General features: G+C 39.3%; 1 protein-coding gene across 1 annotated transcript in view; it reads right to left on the minus strand.

The window, feature by feature from the left end:
• atrnl1b (attractin-like 1b) overlaps positions 1-21903 on the minus strand; it is an 887738-nt gene that overhangs the window by 759670 nt on the left and 106165 nt on the right. The window contains exons 4-5 of the mRNA XM_078223252.1: positions 9625-9753; positions 928-1130 (exon numbers count right to left, since the gene is read on the minus strand). Coding sequence (XP_078079378.1) covers positions 928-1130; positions 9625-9753 — 332 coding nt within the window. The remainder of the gene's footprint in view (positions 1-927; positions 1131-9624; positions 9754-21903) is intronic.

Here is a 21903-nt window from a genome sequence, read left to right on the forward strand (position 1 = left end):
GCTTCTAAAGCATTTACAGCCTTCCTTAAATAAGGTGACCAATACTGTATGTAGTACTCCAGATGTGGGCTCACTATGCTCTGTATGACTGAAGCATTACCTCCCTACTTTTTTACTAAATTACCTCTGCAATAAATGATAACATTCTATTAGCTTTCCTAATTACTTGCTGTACCTGCATATTAGCCTTTTGAGATTTATGCACCAAGACACCCAGATAAGTCTGCATCTCAGAACTCTGCAATCTATCATATGCTTCTTTTTTATTCTTTCTGCCAAAATTAACAATTTCACATTTTCCCACATTATACTCCAATTGCTAAATCTTTGCCCACTCACTTAACCTAATTATTTTTGTAGCCTCCTTTTGTCCTCTTCACAATTTTCCTACCTATCTTTGTGTCTCAAAATTAGTTTTGTTGATCAAATGGGGATATATTGTAAATTTACTTTTGCATAGCCTAAGTGCATGTTTATGAAGTTAATATTTGATAATGATGGACAAGATACGAGACAAACCAACCATATGTCCACAATCTCTAGGTTTCAACTAGTTTCAGTACTTCATGTTTTATAGAAAACTTTAGAACATAGAATTTTTACAGTGCCTTTGAACACTGGTTAGAACATGCATAGTGCTGGTGTTTTGGAGTACTTTATTAGGCAACACACACACACAAATAAATTATTGGATCAACCTTGAACAAAGGGGAGAAAGAAAGAAAAATATTCCAATATACCATTCAGCCTCAACTTGAATTTGCGGGGTCTGATTCTAACAAGTGCCAGTTCTCAAAAGTAAAGCATTGTGCGTTCATCAGCTGCAAATCCACAAATATTGTATTTGGAACTTGAGCTCGAATGACTGGACCAGTATTTCTTTTCTATCTGGCATACTGATGTTGTAGCAAAAATCAACGAACTCACCTTGCCAGCTATCATTACAGACACAGAGCTTTTCTCCAGTTAAGTCACAGTAGCCATGATCTGGGCTCCCACAGTTGTCTTTACAATATGGAATGTCACAAGCTTCCCCCTTCCAATATTTATCGCATTCACAGAACACCCTGCCGCTACTTCCAGTCACGCACTTTCCATGGCCTGAGCAATTGTTTGGGCAGGAATTAATCCTTAAAGAAAAAAGATGAAAGCCTTTGAAAATTTACACCTAGTGTTTGGCACCAACTCAGTTATATGAACATTGCAGGTCTTATAATTATATTACAAACAACAAATTCTTAGAAGTATTTTTCTTGATAAGGTACAAATAAACGACAAAATGATCAAAATACTGATTCAAATCACAGTTTACACATTACTTACTCATGCTGCATTGCAACCTCTGCTCAAAGAAGAGCAAAAAATAAAGTGCTCCAGTGTGGAGCTTAGGTCAAACTATTGCCATCACCGAATACTGTCGAATGCTGCATTAATTATGCAAAAGGATTTTTGAAGAAGAAAGCGTAAAAAAATACTTTTAAGCTTTATATACATCTCATTTTAGGATGAATCACCTTTTAACCTGTGCCATCTCAAGAAATATGGCATATGACTTGAACTACAATGAATATTAGAACGGGAGAAGTTTCTAATCCTGGAACTCCCTCCCAAACAGCACTGTAGGTGTACCTACATGACATGTATTGCAGTGATTCAAGAAGGTACCTCACTATCACCTTCTCAAGGGCAATTAGGGATGGGTACAGTGATTCCCACATCCCATAGAAGAACAAAAAAAGTTTATCATACCGGGGAACCATTTGGCCTTTCACATCCACCTTCTGCTCTCTTCCGCCTTATTCCATCAAGAAAAACATACAAAAGTCTGAGGACACGTACCAACTGACTCAATAACAGCATCTCCCCTGCTGCCATCAGACTTTTGAATGGACCTATCATATATTAAGCTGATCTTTCTCTTCACCCTATCTGCAACTGCAACACCATATTCTGCACCCTTTCCATTCCTTCTCCCCGATGTACTCTATGAACGGTATGTTTTGTCTGTATAGAGCACAAGAAACAATACTTTTCACTGTATCCCAATACATGTGACAATAATAAATCAAATTTGTGTTAGAGCAATCCAATTTTTCTTTAAACTAATCCGCTGCTCCCTTTCCATAATCAAGTACCCTGCTCTGCTTTAATTATACAACTTTAACTTAAAGGATGTAAAGTATCCCATACACCAAAATTATTGTATAAAGAAATTTCTGCTATGCTGTCTCCACACATCATGTTCAAATGCCTTCACGGTTTCACTGCTCCGTATTTCTGTAACCTCCTCCAGCTTTACAATTCCCATCTGCACTTCGCCCCCCCCTCCCGCAAACACTTTGGAGTTTGCGTCTTCCAATGCTCAGCTTTAATTGCACTTCCGTGGAAGTGGAAATAGGTGGTTTTTTATAATGATCAGATATGTAGTCAGAAGCTCAAATCTGACACAAGGTTTACTGTTAAGAACACCATTAATGTTAGACGCGAGAATGTCCCAAAACCTGGAAGGGCAACTTGGAACACCAGTTCTTAGTGCTTTTTTTTCAATTTGGTATAATGAGAGGATGGATATGCACACTAGAGAGAGAAAGATCCAGTCTTGTAAGCACCCAAAAAAAGTTTAACACGTTAAAACACTCAACAAAAGCCACAATACAAAGGTACACTTAACTAATGGACACAGACATGCATGCACATAAACTATATTTTGGAATTAAACCACATTCCCATCTACCTACCTACATCCCTGAACTCAAATGTCCCTTGTTCCAAAACATCCGCAAGTTATCTTTAAGTTTAGTAATCCTTCTACAGTTCCGCGTAGTTTGTCTCGATCAGCAGCTCCAATAGCCTCGCGTTCTGCTTCCTGGGAGAGCTCCACTTTCTAGGTGGGCATGGCTTTGCTTGCAACTGCTACTCTTTCTGCTTTCCATCTCTCCTGTCAGTACAGAGCTACCGGACACTGAGATACCATATTTCCCTTCTGATTTCTCCAATCTAAAAGGCTATTAGCATTTGACGTTAGTATCCCGTGAAGAAAGTTTTTTTTTTAAAAACCTGATTTATGCAGCTCACAGCTTCAGTGGTTTCATGCTCACAGCCTTAGGTGATGCCATTGTTGGGAAGGAGAAAAAAAACTGTAGGGAGGTCAGGTGACTGAAGTTTTTCAGCTTTCAGTTTTGTTTTGGCTGCAGTGTTAGAGGCAGTCTTCGAAGCAAGCTGGAAAATAAGTCTCTTTCTCTCTGTTGCGCTTTAAAAATTTTACCAGTTAGCTGAAAGAAAGGCTTGTTGCCATGCTGCAGTAATTAATCTGTGTTTTGGGGAGCTGATACGACTGCAGGCTGCTCTGAGTTTTCAAGATCTTTTCAAATCAGCATTCAACCCCGGGAACTGGATTCCAGTATTGTGTGAGCATTGGTTTGTGCTGTGTCAAACCTGTGAAAAAGGGTTTTTTGTTGTCTATGGGTTTTAGTTTTAATTGAAACACAGATATTCATTAAGATTTATACATTATAGTGCTCGTTTTGTTTCTTTTTTGCAATTGATAAAAGTTCTTGCTAATTTTATTTCTCTACATGTTAACTACATTCTTAAATAAACTTTGTTTGATAAAAGCTCCCGAGAGGGTCACTTGAATTATACCTGAAGTGAAACATCACCCTTATCCTAGCCAAATTTAAAATGCAAAACTTATCATTCAGGTGGGCTTCATAAAACACTTTCGAGTTTCTGACCTGAATCATAACAGCATATACATGTATTCTCATGTCTCCACTTTGAACTTTTCTTCTGCAGTTTCTACACCTAAAATTCTATACATGCTCCCCCCTTCACTTAAGTACATTTGTAGTTACCTTACTTCCAAGCCAATTTGCAGATCATAACAGTTGCACTCTAATCAATTCCTCTTTAATCCCGTTCTTCAAAACTTTATTTTATCCCATTTATGAGGAGAAAATTTCTGTTCACCCAACATCTAATAAGCTGTCTGATAATTTAGCTCAGTAAGAAGTTTAACAACACCAGGTTAAAGTCCAACAGGTTTATTTGGTAGCATATTTGTCACACTATTTGTAACCCCCACAGTTGCCTGGACCTGCAGAGTTTCACTGGCTGTCTTGTCTGGAGACAATACACATCTTTTTAGCCTGTCTTGATGCTCTCTCCACTCACCTCAACCGGGATATTGAGTTCATGTCACACTATTTGTAACCCCCACAGTTGCCTGGACCTGCAGAGTTTCACTGGCTGTCTTGTCTGGAGACAATACACATCTTTTTAGCCTGTCTTGATGCTCTCTCCACTCACGTTGTTTTGTTTCTTAAAGACTTGATTAGTTGTAAGTATTCGGATTCCAACCATTATTCATGTAAATTGAGTTTGTGTCTTTATATGCTCTGTTTGTGAACAGAATTCCCACTCACCTGAAGAAGGGGCTTGGAGCTCCGAAAGCTTGTGTGGCTTTTGCTACCAAATAAACCTGTTGGACTTTAACCTGGTGTTGTTAAACTTCTTACTGTGATAATTTAGCAACAGTAGGGGAGTTGAAAGAGATAGTGCCATGTGTTGTCAGCGTACATATGGAAATTAATGCTTTGTTTTTGGATGATGTTAGTCCCACCCAGATGGATGAAACTGGATTGGTGTTGGAGGATGATGGTGCAGTCAACTGTGTCAAAGGCTGCAGACAGTTCAAGGAGGATGAGAAGGAAAATTTTACTTTGTCACAATCATGCAGGGTGTCATTTGTGACTTTGATCAGAGTTGCTTCGGTAATGTGACTGACAGAAATGTGATTACAGGAATTCAAGCATGAAGTTGCAACAAAATGAACATGGATTTGGGAAGAGACAATGCATTCAAGGAATTTGGAGAGGAAAGGGAGGTTAGAAATGGGACAAGGATGAAGGAGTCAAGCACTGACTTTTGAGGGATAGCAGCTGCTTTGAAGGAGAGGGGGACAATGCCTGAAAATAGAGAACTGTTAACAATATTAGTTAAGATGGGAATGAGGAAGAGAAGTTGGACGGTCAGCAGGTTAGTGTGAATAGGGTAAACAGAGTGAGATATATGCCTCATGGACAATATTTAATTCCAGCATTGACTCCACAGAGGATTTTAAACGAAGCAGGTAAGGTCAAACAAAGTAGGCAAGGGTCAGTTTCAAATCTAAGTTGTTGAGAACATGGATAGTTTTCGACACTGCTACACACAAATGACATTACTCTCCTACTCCAAAAACAACAAAAATATCAAAATCAAACTTTGTATTGGTGATATTAAATTATTTGATTAAGTTTACTTTAGAAATAAGACATTAACAATATTGTTTTGCCTTCATTAAAATTCCCAGTGTAGCAAAATTTCAGTGTGGTTTCAATCAATGCAACTGATTGGAATACTTACACAATTCCTCATAAAAGGACTTGAACATAAGCGATTTCACAGCTTCTGAGCAAAAGCAACCTTAAATAGCTCATCTGATTTCAATCTGATAAATGTTTATGAGGGAATGGGTAGTTTATTTTGCATAGAATCCAACTTGGCATTGACATTATTTGTAATCCATGCAAAACAATTGCATGACACATAATTAGCATCTTGGCATTGACAAACTATTTTGATCTCCATCAGTCCATAAAGAAAGGCTGCTAAAGATGAGGAAACAGACAGGTAGCAGAAAGGTTGTGAAGAAGAATATATAAGATGCGGTAGCTTTGCATTTAGCAAGGTCCCACAAACAATAATGTAGTAATGACCAGATACCATTTTGGTAATGTTGGTTGAGGGATTAATATTGTCCAGAACACGAAAACCCTGCTCCCATTCCAAATAAGTCGGAGCTCTTATGAACATCTGAGAAGATGGATAGGACCTCAGTTTAGAATTTAAACTTTTCACCTGAAATAAGTTATGTTCAACAGTAAAACACTCACTCAGTACTGCACTGAAGGGTCAAGGTAAGTAGACATTGAAGTGGGAATCCACAACCTTCTAATTTATAATTAAAAGGTGCTGCCCACAGAACCATGACTAACACTGTTTTTGTGATTGCATGCAAACAGAATTTGTACTGAATGCATCAGGGGGTATAAACATGACTTTTGGTTTACCTATTGTAGAAAAAAAAGCAGCTTATGAATCTGTCCAATGTTCAGTTGGTTGGGTACATGTGCAGAAGACACAAGTTTAATTATAATCATGGGTTTCCACAGCTGAGTGGATATAGAACTCTGGGAATGAATTTCTGTAATAGACAAGTAACACCTCTGATTCCATGCACGTTTCTTTAGTAGATGCAAATTCATAACAATAATTTTTGTTCAAAAGTTTTCAAAAGCTCATTCACTAGAACTTCAACTCAGTTTTTTCTAAAATGTTACAAGCTAAATTTCTCTTAACTCAGCTTGACACCAATTTGTTTGCAAAATGTTTCCCCCAAAATAACTGAAATAAGCAAAAGTTACTTGATCACAAAACGTGGTGCACAACAAACAATATCTGATCTTTTAAAATACAGATTTCACTCTTGCTGAAGCACAACATGCACACTTAGAATGTTATAAAATTGTTCCTCATTGGCCCCGGCAGGTCCCTTTCTTTGTAGCCTGCATTACAGCGAGATTGATTGACATTTTCTTGAGCAATACTTGAGGATTTTACAAAACTTATGTTTACCGACAATATTGCTGGACATTTTTTTATACAATGCTAAATATTTTGGACATGTTCTGAATGTACTTTTACAAAAATGAACAGTGGGTTAAACCAACTCTGATCAAACTAAACTTGTAAATAAATATAGCTTTAGACTTTCAACTATGATCTGCACTCCATACATCAATGCATAATTAACCCATCCCTATGGTAAATGGCTGTTTTTAGCAGATAATAGTGATGTCATTTAAGATACCATTAACATTTAACCACTCAGAGAATGCCTCAAAACTAATAGGATTTACTGGACTTATCAAAAACCAAAGAACTTCCATCTTCATACCGTGTGTATATAACCATCTATCAACACAGTGTTTGCACTTAAACTTAAAAAAAACAATCAGCAATTTGGGACATTTTGAAATGTCTCCTGGCTCCATTGTCTAAATCTGACATGAATGTCTATTCAGATAGTTTAATTTTCCAATATAACCTTCGAATTTCAACTGTCAACAGTAAATAAAACTCTGAATGCTGTCACCAGTAGCAGACTTCTTGATCATGAAGATGAAATCTTCAATCTCATTGTCCCCAATTGCAGAACAAACCTGACCATTCAGCAAAGTTTCCTCCTGTTCATTACACTATATTCAAAAAAGTTCCAGAAATTTCATGTCAGCATCTACCCTACTTTTCTTAAATCAGGTTCTTTTAGATTCCTACTGACTGAAGTTACTACCTGAAATTAAAAATCACTGCGATACATTAGAAGTCAGATAGCCTGACATTGCAGAGTAGAACACTGGATTAAAATCTTTATACACTTACAAGCTTTTTTTTTAAACGGAAAATCTCAGTCTATACCATATATCCCCCAACCCAACTAACAGTTTCAGTCCACCCCTATATATATATATATATTATGCATAGGTTGAGTCCCCTACCATTGCCTATCGCCTAGAAGCGCGCGCACAAACACTCACACTACTACATACAATAAATGTGTGTTTTTATGTGATGGCCCCAATTCCTCTCAGTTTGCAAGGAGAGGGGAGCACATTTTCTTCATGACCTTAAATATTGGGCATTTGCATTTGCACCCATTTCCTCCTGCCTCTAACCAAAATGATATTGTCATGAATGGTCAGCTTTGTTCTGCAATTGGGGACAATGAGAATGAAGATTTCATCTTCATGATCAAGAAGTCTGCTACCGGTGACAGCATTCAGAGTTTTATTTACTGTTGACAATTGAAATTCAAAGGTTATAGTTTAATTTTCCAATATCAGAATAGACATTCATCTCAGATTTAGACAATAGAGCCAGGAAACACATGGAGTGTTGGTGATTGGGCCACATAACACCTGGAGTGTTCATGTTTAGGTATCAGTCTTCTGAAGACAATTTTTAAATGGTTCAAGAGATTAATTTACTTTCTTTATTTCCCAGTCTTACTAGTCAACTTACATTAACAGAACTTCACATAGTTCTTTCCAACCGCCAAGCCACATTTAACTCAATTCAATTCAGGACATGGTACCTGGGACAGATATTGCGAACTGCCAAAATTTGATAGCACTGTTATATGCATTAATTTTCATTGTTGGACAACAGCATAATGCTTAGAGGTACAATAGACAGAAGCCAACTTTTTTTAAATTAGTGTCTCGGTTTATCTGAACTCAGAAAATGCAGAGAATGTAAGAGAACATGGTGTAGATGGTAATAGAGCATGAATAAAGGAATAGTTAGCTAACAGGAAGCAGAGAGTAGACATAAATGGGTCTTCCGATTAATAAGATGTAACCAGTAGAGTGCTAGGGCCTCACCTTCTTAGAGGGAGATGGGTACCCAGGTATATGAATCACAAAAAGTTAGTATGCAGGTACAGCAAGTGATGAGGAAGGCAAATGTAATGTTGGCATTTATTGCAAGGGGAATGGAACACAAAAATAGGCCAGTATTACTACAGCTGTACAGGGCAATGGTGAGACCACATAGCCAATTTGATTCACTCCACGTGGCATCAAGCTGAAGGCAAAGGATACTGCAAAGGCTATGGGCCCTGACAACATTCTGACAATAGTACTGAAGCCTTGTGCTCCAGAATGACCCACACCCCTAGTTAAGCTGCTCCAGTGCAGCTACACCCAGTAATGTGGAAAATTGCCCAGGCATGTCCTGCCCACAAAAAGGAAAAATCCAAACCTGTCAAAGGTGTTGTTGACATTGATCAGGCGGCACATGCTTAACAATAACCTGCTCACTGACACTCAGTTTGGATTCCACCAGGAACGTCGCTCACCTTCTGACCTCAACACAACCTTGGCCCAAACAAAAGGTTGAACTCCAGGGGTGAGGTGAGAGTGACTGCCCCTGACATATAGGCAGCATTTGGCCTAGTGTGACATCGAGGAGCCGGAGCAAAACTAGAGTCAATGGGAATCAGGGGGAAAACTCCCCATTGGTTGATATCATTTTGAGTCAAAAACCTGCAACCTCCTTCCTAACAGCTGAGTGTTCCCACAAGACATGGACTGCAGAGGTTCAAGATGGCAGCACACCACCATGCTCGCAAAGTCATTTAGGGATGGGCAATAAATGCCAGCCTAGCCAGCAATGCCCACATCCCACGAAAGAATTTAAAGAAAAACATCTGGAAAATGTTCAATTTTGTACCCTTGTATGAAAAAAATATTTTGTTGTGTTAGAGAGTGTTCACTTGACTCATTCCTGGGATGAAGGGCTTATCTTATGAACAAAGGTTGAACAGATTGAGCCTATACTTGTTAAAAGTTGAGAAAAAGCCGAGGTGATCTTACAGAAATAGATGACAAGACCATGACCTGATCAACCATGACATTATCAAATGGTGGAGCAGGCTCAAAGAGCAGAACGGCCTACGCCCATGTCCTATGTAAAATAAACAATGCTCAAGTATAAATGCAGTATGTTAATTGTACTTACGAATAAAATATATTGAATCCAGTTAAGTTATATGCAGCATCACTAAAAAAATGCAGCAATGCATAGCCAGATGTGGTTACTACTTCAGGTACAGTCTCATTTCCATGTACCTCTGGTACTATTAGACCACTGTGGGAAGAAGAAAAAGCAGCACATCAAGATCAACATGAAAGAATAGCACTGCAATTTAACAACATATTCACACACTGAAGCGTGGTAAAGGCTCAATACTGGAACAGTGATCTTCAAGATCAGTAACAAAATGTAATAAAGCAACGCATAATTTCAATCACAAAATCATATTTCAGCATTATTGAATTAATGATAATTGAAAGATTTATTCATGTACAACAACAAAGACAATGTATATTTATATTGCACTTTTAACTCAACAAAACATCCCAAGGCACTTCACAGGAGCATTATAAAAGAAACTTCTGACACCAAGCTACTCAAGGAAATATTAGGTCAGACAACCTAAAGTGTTCAAAAAGCTAAGTTTTAAGGCACGTCTTAAAGGAAGAACGCAAAGCGGAGAGGGAGTGAAAATCCTTTGCAACTGAAGACCATCAATGATGAAGCAATTATAAATGGGAGTGCGCAAGATGCCAAAATAAGTGCAGATATCTTGGAGAGTTAGGAGGTTGAATGACATGACAAGGGATGTTGCGGGGAGTTGGTTGGATGGCAAGGTCATGGCGGGATTTGAAAACAAGCATGAGAACTTTAGCCTAAAGATGTTTCTCGACAAGAGCCAACGTAGATCAGGGAAGATGGGGGGACCAGGATTTTGAGAGTTAAAACATGAACATGCACGGTGTTACGGGTAATGTATTAGCATGGATAGAGGATTGGTTAACTTACAGAAAGCAAAGAGTGGGGGTAAATGGGTGTTTTTCTGGTTGACAATCAGTGACTAGTGGTGTGCCTCAGGGATCAGTGTTGGGACCGCAATTATTTACGATTTACATAGATGATTTGGAATTGGGACCAAGTGTAGTGTGTCAAAATTCGCAAAAGACACTAAGATGAGTGGCAAAGCGAAGTATGCAGAGAATGCTGAAAGTCTGCAAAGGGATACAGATAGTCTAAGTGAGTGGGCAAGGGTCTGGTAGATGGAGTACAATGTTGGTAAATGTGAGGTAATCCATTTTGGTAGGAATAGCAGCAAAATGGACTATTATTTAAATGGTAAAAAGTTGCAACATGCTGCTGTGCAAAGGGACTTGGATGTCCTTGTGCACGAATCACAAAAAGTTGGTTTGCAGCTGCAACAGGTAATTAAGGCGGCAAATGGAATTTTGTCCTTCATTGCTAGAGGGATGGAGTTTAAAAACAGCGAGGTTATGTTGCAGCTGTATAAGGGTGCTGGTGAGGCCACACCTGGAGTATTGTGTACAGTTTTGGCCTCCTTACTTGAGAAAGGATATACTGGCACTGGAGGGGGTACAGAGGAGATTCACTCGATTGATTCCGGAGTTGAGAGGGTTGGCGTATGAGGAGACACCGAGTAGACTGGGGCTATACTCATTGGAATTCAGAAGAATGAAGGGAGATCTTATTGAAACATCTAAGATTATGAAGGGAATAGATAAGATAGAAGCAGGGAAGTTGTTTCCACAGACAGATGAAACCAGAACTAGGGGGCATGGCCCCAAAATAAGGGGGAGCAGATTTAGGACTGAGTTGAGGAGGAAATTCTTCACACACAGGGTTGTGAATCTGTGGAATTCCCTGCCCAGTGAAGCAGTTGAGGCTACCTCATTGAATGTTTTTAAGGCAAAGATTTGAACAGTAAAGGAATTAAGGATTATGGTGAGTGGGCGGGTAAGTAGAGCTGAGTCTATGAAAAGATCAGCCATGATCTTATTGAATGGTGGAGCAGGCTCAAGGGCCTACTCCTGCTCTTAGTTCTTATGAACAGCAGAGTTTTGGATGACCTCAATTTTATGAATAGAATGTAGGAGATCACCCAGAAGTGCATTGAAATAGTCAAGTCTAGTGATAATGAAGGAATGAATGACGGTTTCAGCAGATGAGCTGAGACTGGGCAAATCGAGCAATATTCAAGGGGCAGAAATAAACAGTCTTAGTAGTGGCAGAAATATGAGGTCTGAAGCTCATCTCAGGATCAAATGCAACACCAAGAGTGCAAACAGACTGGCTTAAAAAATCTTAGGCATGTGCCATGAAGACCTTTAAGATTGGGTTCTTGTAAAATCTTAGCACTTCATGAAAAAAATGTTCAAGATGCATGTCCTTTAACCCTTTGCATACTGATGTCCTTTTCCCCTGTCAAAAACATGCCCACGTTCCATTAACATTTCAAAATGGAAGCCCATAAAGAAAAACAAATTCTGTCAAATGAACCATGCACCATCGCTGCCAGCCGAAAGACAATACATAACTACTCTAGTCTCACTATTATACACAAAGATATACATGAAGGTCAGATAATGTTACTACACAGCTGTAATATTTATTATATTTTACATTTTCTGAACAAAACCGTAATACATTTTAATTATTTCTCCCTGCCTCTTACAACAAAACCTGCAACATACCAAAATAATCTGAGTACAAAAATCTGAACACTGACCAATTTTTTAATAAATTGCTCATGTACAACAATCGAAGTTGGACAGCTATTAAAAAAATAACATTGCAAAACATTTTTGTCACATATCAATTGACCTGCTGCATATGTTCAAGCGTCATACAGCAGCAGGAGACCATTTGGCTTCTGTCAGCCTTTTCAAAAAGAGTTATCTAATTAGTTTACCTGATCTCAGTTATCCTGTAACTTTTTACTTTGCAATTCATTACCACTGAATTGGTTTCCACCGCTCTATCACAAAAACTTGTGTCTCTTCTCTTTGGACAACAACCCTATTATTGGAAAAAATTTCTCCCCATTTATTCATCAATACCTTTAATGCTGAGCACCTCTATTAAATTTTCCTTGCTCCAAAGACAACAATATCAGCTTCTCTAGTCTTTAAGCATAAGGGAAGTCCCTGCTCCCTCGAATAAATTTGGTAAATAACCTTGGACAGGGTGCAGAGGTGATCTTCCTCTCCTAAAGTGTGAAGTCCAGAAGTGGATACAAATTGCTTAATGAAATCCAAACAGTGCTTTCCATTTTCTTTGCTTTTGCAATCTATGTCTCTGCATCCAGTATTTCTTTCTCATCAACAACATAGGTAGAATAAAAGGAGGTTCTGTGTAGGCAGTTTGGGGAGTTAGGCAAAATTGGACACAAGTTGCTTGATGAAATCCTGGTATGAGGGAGGAGGGTCTAAGATCAACTGGGTAAAGAAGCTAAGACACAGGTCAGTCGATGAGCAGTGGCAGATATTCAAACAGCTGGTCCAAAATGCTCAGCTCAGAGCTTATCCCAATCAAAAAGAGAGATTCCACGAGAAAGAAACAAAATCCATGATTAACCCAGGAGGTCAAAGATAATGTTAAATCGAAAAGCAGGATATACAAAATGGCAAGAGATAGTGGTAGACCAGTAAACTGGGAAGTTTTTAGGATCAAGCAGCAAAGGCTAAAAAAAAGCTCATAAGGGAGAAAATGAGTTTGGAAAGAAAACTTGCATGCTGCATAAAAAAGTCAGAGTTCCAAGAATGTATAAATAGGAAACGGGAGGTTAAGGTAAATGTGGGACCTCTACTGAATGAGGCTGGTGAATTCATTAAAGAAAACAAGGAAATGGCAGATGTACCAAATAAATATTTTGCATCAGTCTTCACCATGGAAGACACTGCAAATATTCCTAAGATATCAGATGGACTAGTTTCAAATAACATGGTAGAACTGACAAAAATCACAATCACAAGGGATAGAATATTAAAGAAACCCAAGGTGCTAAAGGCGGACAAGTCATAAGAGGTTTACACATGTAAACAAGCCCTTCGGCCCAACTTGTCCATGCCGCCCTTTTTTAAAACCACCAAGCTAGTCCCAATTGCCCGCATTTGGCCCATATCCCTCGATAACCATCTTACCATGTAACTGTCTAAATGCTTTTTAAACGACAAAATTATACCCGCCTCTACTACGACCTCTGGCAGCTCGTTCCAGATACTCACCACCCTCTGTGTGAATAAATTGCCCCTCTGGACCCTTTTGTATCTCTCCCCTCTCACCTTAAACCTACGCCCTCTAGTTTTAGACTTCCCTACCTTTGGGAAAAGATGTTGACTATCTTGCTGACCCACGTCCCTCATTATTTTATAGACCTCTATAAGTTCACCCCTAATCCTCCTACGCTGCAGGAAAAAAGTCCCAATCTATCCAGCCTCTCCTCAAACTCAAACCATCAAATCCCGGTAGCATCCCAGTAAATCTTTTCTACACTCTTTCTAGTTTAATATCCTTTCTACAATAGGGCGACCAGAACTGTGCACAGTATTCTAAGTGAGGCCTTACTAATGTCTTATACAACTTCAACAAGATGTCCCATAACCTGTATTCAATGTTCTGACCAATGAAACCAAGCACACCGAATGCCTTCTTCACCACCCTGTCCACCTGTGACTCCACTTTCAAGGAGCGATGAACCTGTACCCAGAGATCTCTGTTGTCTCACTCTCCCCAATGCCCTACCATTAACTGAGTAAGTCCTGCCCTGGTTCGATCTACCAAAATGCATCACCTCGCATTTATCTAAATTAAAGTCCATCTGCCATTCGTCAGCCCACTGGCCCAATTCAAGATCCCGTTACAATCTGAGATAACCTTCTTCACTGTCCACTATGCCACCAATCTTGGTGTCATCTGCAAGCAACTAAACATGCCTCCTAAATTCTCATCCAAATCATTAATATAAATGACAAATGACAGTGGACCCAGCACCGATCCCTGAGACACACTGCTGGTCACAAGCCTCCAGTTTGAAAAACAACCCTCTAAAACCACCCTTTGTCTTCTGTCATCAAGCCAATTTTGTATCCAATTGGGTACCTCACCCTGGATCCCGTGAGATTTAACTTTATGCAACAACCTACCATGCAATAACTTGTCAAAGGCCTTGCTGTCCATGTAGACAACATCAACTGCACTGCCCTCATCTACCTTCTTGGTTACCCCTTAAAAATCTCAATCAAATTTAAAACACATGATTTTCCACTCTCAAAGCCATGCTCACTGTCCCTGATCAGTCCTTGCCTCTCCAAATGCCTATAGATCCTGTCTCTCAGAATACCTTCTAACAAATTACCCACCATAGATGTTAGGCTCACCGGCCTGTAGTTCCCAGGCTTTTCCCTGCAGCCCTTCTTAAACAAAGGCACAACATTTGCCACACTCCAATCTTCAGGCACCTCACCTGCGGCTGTCAATGATTCAAATATCTCTGCTAGGGGACCTGCAATTTCTCCCTCGCCTCCCACAATGCCGTGGGATATATTTCATGAGGTCCCGGGGATTTATCTATCTTGATGCGCTTTAAGACTTCAAGCACCTCCTTCTCTGTAATATGTTCACTCCTCAAGCCATCACTATTTATTTCCCCAAGTTCCCTAACATCCATGCCTTTCTCAACAGTAAATACTGATGAGAAATATTAATTTACGATCTCACCCATAGATGACCTTGCTGATCCTTAAGAGGCCCTATCCTCTCCCTAGTTACTCTTTTACCCTTTATGTATTTGTAGAAGTTCTTTGGATTCTCCTTTGCCTTATCTGCCGAAGCAGTCTCGTGTCCTTTTTTGTCCCCCTGATTTCTTTCTCAACTCTACTCCTACACCCTCTACACTCTTCAAGGAATCCACTTGATCCCAGCTGCCTATGCATGTCATATGCTTCCTTCTTCGTCTTGATCAGGGCCTCAATATCCCGAGTCATCCAGGGTTCCCTACTTCCACCACCTTTGCCCTTCACTCAAAAGAACGTGCTTACCCTGAACCCTGGTTAACATACTTTTGAAAGTCTCCCACTTACCAGCCATCCCTTTGCCTGCAACAGACTCCCCCAATCAACTTTTGAAAGTTCCTGTCTAATACAAGTCACCAGGACTCGACAAACTGCACGTTCTTAATGGAAGTGACTGCAGACTGAACACATTGGTTGAAATTTTTCGTAACTCACTAAGTTCCAGGAGGGTACCAGAAGATTGGAAAACAGCCAATGTGATGCCTTGTTCAAAAACAGAGAAAGGCAGAAAGCATGGAACTATAGGCCAGTTAGTTTAACATCTATTATTGGCAAGACACTTAAGTCAATAATCAACAAGGAAATAACTAATCATTTAGGGAAGCTGAACATAATCAAACCTAATCAACATGGTTTTATGAAAGATTAATTATGTTTGACAAATTTGCTTGAATTCTTTGAGGATGTAACAGGGAGAGTAGAAAGAGGGGAACCTGTCGATGTAGTCTTTTTAGATTTCCAAAAGGCATTCGACAAGGTGCCAAATAAGAGGCTGGTACATAAAGTAAAATTCCATGGGACCGGAGGAAGTGTTTTAGCATGGACCCTTTTATATTCTACATATCCCTCGTATTTTACATCTTCTCTGCTTAATTCTCTACTCTACTTTGAACATGGCATTTATCTTAAACTGCCTTTTTAAGTTTCCTTTTAATTTTAACCCACCATTGGGCACATTTTCTTGCCCCCTTATGGGATTGTTTAGCCTGAACTATCTCCTTCCTTGAAGCTCTCACAATGCTCATATAACTCACCTTTGATTGTTCTGTGCTCCTTTCAAAGACTACTTTAAACTTAATAATGGTGATCACAGTTTCTCAGATGCTCTCACACAGAAACACACTCCATTTGTCTCACTTCATAATTAAATACATATTGGAAACATTGATACAAGTAGACCATTCTCACATCTAGTTCACAATGGTAATTGATATCACCAGGATAAATCTTCCAACCAAACACACAAAGATAAATTTTCCTGTGCGACCAAAGTTTGATGGGCGGGCTTTCAAATGGCAGGTAAGGCCCAAATCCAGGATTTATGACCTCGTTCCCATCAAATTTCAAGGAGATGGGCTAAAGGTCGGATGCCAACACTTCAATGTTCCGACGTTGTTGGCACCATCGTGGAAGTGGATATTTCAGACCTCCTACAATTTTCATGCAGTCAAGCCAATTTTGAAAGACAACATGATTCACACCAGCACGGTGTCAAGAACCATGGGGAAACCATGATTTGGAGTCAGTGGCTGAACAAAAGGCTGGTTCAAAATGCATTGCCAACTTCACGTCATAATGAACGGTTATATCATAAGTTACACATGCTTTTATTGAGAGATGGCAAAGTTTTGTTTGAAAAAGTCAGCCTGCTCTCTCTGTTTCAAAGCTTTGAAAGATGGTTGAACTTTTGGCCGTCATCAAAGGCTTTAGCCAATTCAGCTCAGGAGGATTTATTTTCAGTTGTTCAATAGAATCTCATTATGAATGTTCTGCTGACTTTCAAACCCAATAATGAATTCTGTTCAGCAGGGGTTGTTAACACAGTTGTTAAGGGAATGAGAGCTTAGTTATTTTGACAGATTTATGAATCATTAGAGGGCATTGGTTCATCTCCAGCACAGCTCCTGATGAAGGGAAGCTTCCAACTTCACCCCAACTGCCAATGAGCTACAACATGCAGGATCTGCTCAGACAGAAGAAGCAGAAACAGTATTTTCAATCTCTATTTGAACTGAACATGGGAGAGACAATGAGGATTTCGCAAGAAGGGATCTGGAATCCTGCTGTTGTCACAGGAATTGCCGGAGAACCGAGGTCTTTTATAGTGCAGACTCTAAACAAGAATAGAGAACAAGATGCCAGTTCCACTGATATCTTGATTGGTTGACTGACATTGTAATACTTTCACACTGGTATCTAGTCAGTGTTCTCTTTGAACTGGTTAAAGCTTCTTGGTGACTTTGCTTCCAGTGCCAGTCCACAGCATTTTGTAGTAGAAGTTCTCCAAGGTGCTACTGATCTGATATGTGCTGAATGATTTCCGAAAGTAGGTCACCATGCCCAAAAACCTCTCCAAGTCTTCTTACATTCGGGGGGTGGACAGTTTCAATTTTATTCTGGTCCAGCTTCAGTCCCTTACTTGTTAGCGCATGCCCCAAGTATTTGATTAAGACCCATTTTGCACTTTTCCTTCTTCAACTGGAAGTTCCATTCACTAGCTCTTGCCAGCACGTTCCTCAGTCTGTGGTCGGGTTCTTCTCCTGTGGCTCCCTAGACCAGCACATTGTCAATATAGCTTTCCACGCCTTTAACACTTCAAACAGCTGCTTCACTATTCTGCAGAGCACCTCAGGAGCTGAATTAATACCAAAAGGTAAATGTAAAAACTTGCAGTGTCCAAATTGTGTGTTCAAGGTCCAGAAACAGGCACAAAATTCATCAAGCTGGACCTGCCAGAAATCAGAACTTGCATCTATGACTGAATGGTATTTAGCATCAGCTAGCTTACAAATGATCTCTTCTACTGTGGGCAACTGATAATACCCTTTTTACTGCTTGGTTTAGGTCTCTGGGATCCAGACAGACTTGCAGATTCCCATCTGATTTTTCTACAATTACAATTGGATTAACTGACTTGTCGGATCATCAATTTTTTTAATGATATGAAGTTCTCTCATTCTGCCCAACTCTGCGTTTTCAGTCGATCTCTCAGCATTACTGGCGTATTTTGGGTGTCAAAATTTCATCAATCTTGATGGTGTGTCCTCCTGTTGGCAACCAATCCTCTCGAAAAGATCTTTGTACTCACTCAGGATGTCGTCGGAGGTTAAATCAATATTCTCTTGATTAATTTCAGATTTACACAAGCTTTGAATCCAAGAATGGGTGTTGCATCATTTTTCACCACTCTAAATGGAAGTACTTGAGACTTTTTTTGTAGTCCACTAAGAGTGCATTGGCCATCTACAGCAATTTTTTCACCAAAGTAGACAGTTTCACTTCTGTTTTAGTTAGCTGTTTTTAACTTACAATATGGAAATGACATTTGCTTGTGCATCTGTGTCAGACTTGAAATTCATCAACATGTTGGCAATTTTTAAACCAACCTTCCATTTCGCCTTCTTTTGAATTTGCTGTTACTTCACCAATTAAAAATTCAGGTTCTGTGACTGCATCCATCATCTGCAACCTCAGTTATCAAGCTTTCCATAAGGTAGGCAACAACATGGTAGATGCTCTGTTCCTCATTGACTGTATTTAAATGTTTTAGTAGCTGTTTTATTCTTTTTTTACTTTCAGGCTGTTGATTTGTTTTTCCCCCTCAAGTGCTTTTTTTCTGTTCAATTGTATCTAGTTGGTTGACTGTGTGTGGCGTAACCAGTTTGGCACCTCTTTAATCTGGCATTTTGTTGTCTCAATAAGATTGCCCTCCAAACTGAGTTTTGCTGGTGGTTTCAGAATCTCTACTTGTATTTTTTTATTCATTCTTGGGACCTGTGTGTCGCTGGCTAGCAAGCATTTATTACCCATCCCTAGTTGCCCTTGGAGGGCAGTTGAGAGTCAACCACGTTGCTGTGGCTCTGGAGTCACATGTAGGCCAGACCGGGTAAGGATGGCAGATTTCCTTCCCTAAAAGGATATTAATGAACCAGGTGGGTTTTTCTGACAATTGACAATGGTTTCATGGTCATCGGTAGATTCTTAATTCCAGATATTTTTTATTGAAATCAAATTCCACCATCTGCCGTGGCAGGATTCAAACCCAGGTCCCCGGAACAATAGCTGAGTTTCTGGATTAATAGTCTAGTGATAATACCATTAGGCCATCACACTAGGCCTCAAAGTGTGCTTAGTTCACTTCTAACACCAAGTGTTGTTCTTATGTTGCTGGATGACCAATATCATTACTGTATACTACCTTTATTAAGAACAGAATATATACACAATTGCAGGCCCACAACTTGCTGACAACTTATATTTACATGTGCTATCTGACCCCGAATTCCCAGGTCAGGTGGTCCAATGAAGTACAGAGTGTTTCATATTATATCTAATAGTGGACAACACTACCACCAATCACTCTAATATCATGACGAACAGGCCATCACACTTGCCCGCCCTAAATCTGTTTCAGGCCTGCTGCACGTCCCCAACATGAAAATAGTGTCGACTGGTCAGGAGGCAGGATCACAATGTCGGGCTATCTCCCAACTTTCAAATTCCGCTCCAGGAAGAAAATCCTGCCCAAAACATCTCAGATTGTGGAGGCAGTTGAGTTTCATTCGGAAAATAAAAGTCACTTCTTTTTACCAGATAATTCTGCTGATTTTTGTTTGTTTCTACTCCAGTTCAGCACATTTACACGAGATGAAAGCATGCCCACCATTATCACAACATCACTTACAACACATCTCTGGTGGACAAAAGATGGTAGTGATCTGCAATTTTGGCACAACACTGCAAATTCAATACCAGCATAAAACAGCCAGCATATTCTTGAAAAGAAACAGCTTACAGCTCAGTAGGAAAAGAAAACCTATTGGGAAATTGCTGAAAAAGTCAACATGGAACAAGAGAGAAAGTAAACAATGAAACCTGCATTTAACAGGGAGAAGCGAAAAGTACAAAAAATAATTCACAGTAATAATCAAGCCAAAACAGAAATGGTGAAGAAACAGTCATGAACTTGTTTTGCATTTCAACGATCAATGCAACTTTGCATTTCACCCTCTGATCCTAGATGACACTATTCTCAACACTACCAACTTCAATCTTCAGCAACTACCAATCAGACAATGCACTACTTTCTGAACTTTAACAGTGCAGAACAAACACATTTCATGCCGATTGAAATGATAAAATAAGAATAAGTCCTACTTAAAATGAAACAAATAGCCTTGATGTTGACCATTTATCCTCAACCATTTGGTTTTCATGTGGAGACAATTTCTCCAAATCCAGAAGGAATCTTTGATAAACATTAAAAACCCAATAGAGCCTGCTGTTGGGTGTATGAAATATTAATACAGCTATCCTTCATTTAGCATTATAAAGGAAAAAAATGAAAATCACTTTCCTAAATTGAACTATAAAGAAAGGTTTGGCTCGACTCCAGATCTGCATTTTTTGCATTCTAAACCTAACGGGCCTAAAAATCTTCTCTCAATTTACGACCCTTACTATCTTATCTACTCACCACTTTCCTCTCTGATCCCTTCCCTCCCTCTAAGCTTGATGCTGCCCGGGTTTAGCTCAGGAGTGGGTTGAAAAATCAGATTGATCATGCATAGTAACCATGCTAAAACAGAAATTCAGGCAGAACTGTTCAGTAAGTCCCGTTATCTACAAACCACACAAAAAACACACAATAAGGACGCACTTTAAAATGGGGGGGGGGGGGGGGGTGGAGGAGGAGGAGAGAGAGAGAGAGGGAGAAGAGTGTGTATGCCAACAATGCTCAGATTTGAAGGGAGAGATAATTATATAGGCTTCTGTTTGTACAGTTTTGTTAGCTCAAAATTAGTTCCTGAGACCGTGACAGTGTTTTGCAATAATTTCTGAAACCATGGCAATTCTTTTTTTAAAAACAATACTTTGTGAAGCCACTGCACAATTTTATTTCTGGGAAGAGGCATTTTAACATTCACATGCAAACATCAAACACTCTCCACGGACATCACAATGTGAGTTGAGTAGAAGCAGAAACAGTTATGAAATCCCTTAACTGTCCGACTAATTAAAACAAGAAATTGTAATTGTAGCATTTAGTTTTCTGTTGAGAATTGAATGGCACCAAGATCCACTTCCAAGTACTAAAGCATAACTTCAGTAACATTGTCGAAAAAAATCCTGCTTTAGCTATTCTATGAAACATACAAAAGGAAATGCATATTTTGCAAGTGTCAAATTCTCGGACATCCATTGGCAGTGTTTCCTCCTCCATTATAAAATAATTGAGAGGTTTCAATAAAAATACATTAGATTGCATCTGATATTCCAGTGAGATAAACAAGAGACAAGCTCAATCTCTAATCTTCAAATAGTGCTTACAGATTATTTTGCATTCACCCAAGGAGAGAGGGGCTCTGAGCCCTCGGTATACCATCTCATCCAATTTACAACATCTCTAATAAAACTGAAATGTCAGCAGAGATTAATTGCTCAAGTCTCTGAAGTGTGGGCTGAACCCACAATCTTCTCTCTCATCAGGCAAAGATTCAGGCTGTTAACCCATTTGAAACAACACAGGAATGTCAACCTTATTAAATGTTTTTACATTAACGCTTCAAAAAATCTAGGTTTAAAAATTAACTCTTCTATGACACCATTAGATGTT

This window comes from Mustelus asterias, chromosome 11, assembly GCF_964213995.1.
Source record: "Mustelus asterias chromosome 11, sMusAst1.hap1.1, whole genome shotgun sequence".
NCBI classification, from domain to species: Eukaryota; Metazoa; Chordata; class Chondrichthyes; order Carcharhiniformes; family Triakidae; genus Mustelus; species Mustelus asterias.